This window comes from Penaeus chinensis, chromosome 7 (genome assembly GCF_019202785.1).
Source record: "Penaeus chinensis breed Huanghai No. 1 chromosome 7, ASM1920278v2, whole genome shotgun sequence".
In the NCBI taxonomy this organism is placed as follows: domain Eukaryota; kingdom Metazoa; phylum Arthropoda; class Malacostraca; order Decapoda; family Penaeidae; genus Penaeus; species Penaeus chinensis.
The window spans coordinates 36,647,642-36,652,641 of record NC_061825.1 but is presented as its reverse complement, the minus strand read 5'-3'; the positions used below and the strand labels follow the sequence as shown (position 1 = coordinate 36,652,641).

The following is a 5,000-nucleotide window of genomic DNA, read 5'->3' as shown; positions in this document are numbered from 1 at the left end:
GCATTTGAAAGAGAGATAATTTAAAAGAGAGAGAATTCGGAAGAGAGAGAGAGAGAAAAAATAAATCTGAAAGAGAGTGAGAGAAAGAGAAACAACAAGAGAGAAAGAGATAGGAAGAAAGAGAGCGAATGATTTAACGGGATCATCATAGAAGTAATTACTCGTGTTCTCGCTGCAACGGCTGGAGTGGAGAAGCGCTTGCAGTTGCATGCACTCGAGGCCTCGCGGACGATGAATGGCGGAGAGAGGAGGAGGAGGAGGAGGAGGAAAGGAGGAGGGAGGGGTAGGAAGGATGATGGAGAGTGGATGAGGAGGAAAGGAGAAGGGAAGAGGAGGAGGAAAGGAGGGAGGAGGAAGAAAGAAGAGAGGACGAGAAGAGGAGAAAGAGGGAGGAGGAAAGGAGAGAGAAAGAGGAGGAGGAGGAGGGGGTGGAGAGAAGAGAGGAGGGAAGAAGAAGAGAAGAGAGGAAGAGGAGGAAGAGGAATGGGGGGAGGAGAATGGGGATGGTAGTAGAGGAGGAGGCAGAGGGTGGAAGAGGAGGAGGAAGAAGACGAGGAGAAACAAATCGAAAGAAAGGAAAAAGTAGATAAAGGGGAGAAGATAAAATCAAAGATTAAAACCAAGAGGGAAATTAGATAAACGAGAGAATTGAAAAAGAGGAAAAGGCAAAAGGAGGGAGAAAAAAGTTTGATAACATAGGGGAAAAAAACGAAATTGGGGAAGATAGAAGTCAGATAAAAGAGAAAAAGGAAAGAAAAACAATAACAAGGAAAAGGATAAACGAGGGAAAAGGTTGTAATCGGGAAAAAAAAATAAACAGAAGAATAACTAAAAGAAACACAAATAAACGAAAGGAGGAAGGGAAAGTACGAAAAGAGAAGAGAGGCTGATCCAATAACATTGAGAAGCATAAACACGAATCACTCTTAAGGATTTCCTATCCCAAAATATGTAGATAGAAAATGTGAAATGCAAAATTTGTTTGTTTTCTAGTCGCTGTTGTTCTTGTTATTCTTCTTCTTCTTTTTCCTCTACTTCTTCTACTTCTTCTACTTCTCCTTCTTCTACTTCTTCTACTTCTTCTACTTCTACTTCTTCTTCTTCCTCTCCATCTCCTTCTTGCTCTCGTTCGTGTTCTTGCTGTTGTTATTGTTCTTAATATCACTACAAGACCTCAAATCTCTGGGAATTCCGCCCTTTTTTTTCCGACGGTGCGTAATGCTGTCGATAGTATTGGAATCCTGACATTAAAGGTGTGCCATCCAGCATCTGGTTTAAATCTACTACTACTACAGGGTCCACCTTGAGGCTTCGAGGTTTTATAACAGAATTACTGGGGAGTCAGTCTACCGTGATGTTTATTTGTTTATTTGTTGTTGTTGTTCTTGTTGTTTGTTGTTTGTTGTTGCCCTTAGAAAGTGCCGGGAGTCATCGGGTCGAGTTTCCGAGAGCTGTATTGTATTTAATTTGTCGAAGTTGTGATTTTAGCTGTGGGTGTGTCGGTGGGTGGAGTGTGTTTGTTTGTTTGTGTGTGTGTGTGTGTGTGTGTGTGTGTGTCTGTGTGTGTGTGTGTGTGTTTATTTGTGGGTTTGTGTGTCTGTGTTTGTTTGTTGTATGGTGATAAATTCCGTAATGCTGATATCACTTCCTCATAAAATAGCTTGTGATTGCCTCATTATGGACTCATTTACTCACTCATTCACTGTGCCTCACTTTACTGATCACCTACACCGCCCCACAGCTCACCACTCACGCCCATTCTCATTACTAGGTATATCACTCCTTCACATCATCACTCATGAACTAATTTACTTTTTTTCTCCTTCCCTCGTCGTCCTTCACCCTTTCCCTCACAACCTCGTCCCCCCCCCCTCCTTTACTCTCATCCTCCCTCGTCTTCTCCCACCCTTTTCCATCTACCCCCTCCCACTCCACTCCTCTCTTCCTCCCTCTCCCTCCCACCCAACCCCTCTCCCTTTCCCACCCAACCCATCCACCCAACGCCCTACCCACTCCCACTCCACCCCACTCTCCCTCCCCACTCCACCCCTCCCCTTCTCCTCCCCTTCCCCACTCCACTCCTCCCTTCCCCTCCCAACTCCACCCCTCCCTTCCCCTCCCCTCCCCACTCCACCCCTCCCCCTCCCCTCCCCTTCCCCCTCCCCCTCCCTTCCCCTCCCCTCCCTCCCCTTCCCCCTCCCCTTCCCCTCCCCTTCCCTTACTCCACTCCCCTCCCTTCCCCCTCCCCCTCCCCTCCCTTCCTCTCCGCCTCCCTCCTTTCCAACCCCCCAGGCGAGATCTGCTACGAGCCCAAGGACGCCGGCTTCTGCGAGGGCGCCATCAAGCGGTGGTTCTTCAACCCCGAGAGCAACCGGTGCGAGACCTTCCGCTTCGGAGGCTGCAGCGGGAACCTCAACAACTTCGAGAGCCAAGGCGAGTGCGCGGCCACCTGCCCGGTCCTCACGTCGTGCGAGCGGATGAGGGAGAAGAACCTGAGGAATGTGGATAAGAATAAGAAGGTGAGGAGGGGCGGGGAAGGAAGGGAGAAAATAGTGAGGGACAGGGAGGGAGAAAGGAAAGAGGGGGAGGGGGAAGGAAGGAGAGGGAAGGGAGGGAGGGATGGAGATATCCGGCACATAAGAGATAAGAGACAGAAACACATATTTTGGCTGGTCAAGTTATATATATATATATGCTTGCGTAAATGACCAATCCACACATCACCCCCCCCCCCCCCTACACACAAGGAAACCACGTGTCCAAACCCCACACCAGAACGCCCTAACCGCAACCACGCCCACGGCACACAAACCCGCCCACCACCTCCCCCCACTTCTAGCTGCCCCGCCCATACCCAAACCCCCCCATCTCTCGCCCATCTCCCCTCAGGGCACAGATCCCCGCAAAATACTAATCATAATAAATCAATTAACTCATTAATAATTAAATAAAAGGTTTCCCTATCCGTCGTATTTAATGCTTTTGTTGTTGTTGCAGCTGAAGTTCATCCCGAAGTGCCTGAAGGATACGGGGGCGTGGCTTCCTGAGCAGTGCCTGGAGGAGCTGGGCGTGTGCTGGTGCGTGACCCCCCAGGGCGACCAGGTGCCAGGCTCCCTCACCCGCGGCGCCCCCCAGTGCCAGGGCGCCGCCAGGGCCTCCCGCAGGATGAGCTTCGACCCCGCGACGCCCACCAATATGAGTGAGTGGTGGCGCCGATCGGCTTTGTTTGTGTGGCTCTGGTGATATGGTTTTGCGTTTGTGTGGTTTTGTTTGTTTGTTTTCTCTTGGAATTAAGACCATTTTTTTTTTTTTTCATTCGCTTTACATTGGCGTAGAGAAAACTTTTTTTTTCTTTTCTGTTACCTTATTTGCTATATTTTTTGTGTGTTCTGAGAAGTCAAGAATGAAGCAGCTGTTGGCTATTTATGTAACTAAAAAGGTTTAAACAATATAAAAATGCATATGATGTTTGCAAAAGAATAATGCCAAGATGAACTCATTCTGTCTCCGGAAAAAGTACGAGAAATACTAATTTATCCCTTTTTTCTCTCCCCTTCTCCCTTTTCTTCTCCTTCCCTTTCTCCCTCTCCACTTCTCCTTCTCCCCCTCTCTTTCTCCCCTTCTTCCTTGTTCTCCCTCCTGCCTCCCCCCTCCCCCATTTACCCCCTCTCTCTTCCTCTTCCTCTCTCCTCCCCACCTGCTCTTTCTCCCTATTTCCCTCCCCTTCTCCCTTCCCCTCCCTCCCCTTCCCCCTTCCCCTCCCTCCCCACCTCCCCCCACCCCTCTCTCCTCCCTTCCCCTCTCTCCTCCCCTCTCTCCTCCCTTCCCCTCTCTCCTCCCCTCTCTCCTCCCTCCCTCCCCATCTCCTCCCCCCAACAGTCTGCGAGCCCGGCCAGACCGTACATGTTTGCGACAAGCAGCTGTGCGAGAACCAGGTGTGCTTCTCGCACCCGCACGCCGTCTGCCGCGTCAACCCCTGCGGCGGGTGTTCCGTGCAGTTCGTGGACGCCTTCAACTCCCCCGTGAACTGCGAGGTGGGCCTGACGGAGTGCCAGAGGGAGCTGCAGAGGGTCCTCAACTCGCCCATCTTCACCAGGCCCGCGCTGGCCTTCGCCGGTACGTGCTGGGAGGTCTTCTTATACTGTATGTGGGACTCCTGTGGGGTTTCTGGAGGGGTTGTGTGGGGTTTAGGTGTTGGGGTTCTGCAGGGTTTCTGTAGGATTCCTTTTGAGGTCTGTTTTTTTTTTTTTTTGTTGTTGTTGTTGTTTTGTGGAAAGATTTTGATGGCTGATGTCAAGACCCCCCCTCCTCCTCCTCGGAAGAGGTCTGACCCCCTCCCCCTTCTCCCCGTCACAGGCCGCAGGTTCCCGCCCTCCGACGCCGACGACTCGTCCGACAACCGCGTGCACTACGACGTGGACCTGTACCGCAACGTGGACGTGTTCCACTTCCCGATCGACCAGGCCGTCCCCGTCGACCCCACCTCCGGCGCAGCGCCCTCCGAGGACACGCCCCTCCAGGCGGGCCGTCGCGGAGGCCGCCACATGAACTTCGAGGAGAGCGACCTCGACAGGAGCCTCACCGTGTCCGGAGACGTCGTGGCTGAGGCGCAGGAGCATCTGAGGAAGGCCAGGGCGCTGCCGCAGGTGAGGCGCCACCGGGGCTTTCTGTGGCCGCGGGAAAATGCAGTTAATATATAACACGCGATATGAAGTCCTTGTAAGAAATTAGGTTTTAAAAAATAGATATAAAAAACTTGTCCCACCTACTTCAGGAGACCGTGCCCGAGTCGCCCCTTGAGGAATCGAGTCTCGTCGACCCCGAGGACCTGGAGATGCATCTGGCCGGCCCCGCCCTCGAGGGAAGCAACTCCTTCGGTCTTGAGGACGACTTCCCTCCCCCGCGCCTCACCCTCGACGACACCTTTGAGGCTGTCCCTACTGAAGGTGAGTCTCGACCGCTGCAGTGGAGGGTCAGCTTGGCTCGAATGACACTTTCTT

General features: G+C 52.0%; 1 protein-coding gene across 1 annotated transcript in view; it reads left to right on the top strand.

Annotated features, from left to right (window-relative positions):
- The window catches only part of LOC125027189, a 33,034-nt gene that overhangs the window by 10,109 nt on the left and 17,925 nt on the right, over positions 1 to 5,000 (top strand). Inside the window, exons 11-15 of the mRNA XM_047616105.1 lie at positions 2,293 to 2,519; positions 2,998 to 3,199; positions 3,880 to 4,116; positions 4,357 to 4,646; positions 4,775 to 4,946. Coding sequence (XP_047472061.1) covers positions 2,293 to 2,519; positions 2,998 to 3,199; positions 3,880 to 4,116; positions 4,357 to 4,646; positions 4,775 to 4,946 — 1,128 coding nt within the window. The remainder of the gene's footprint in view (positions 1 to 2,292; positions 2,520 to 2,997; positions 3,200 to 3,879; positions 4,117 to 4,356; positions 4,647 to 4,774; positions 4,947 to 5,000) is intronic.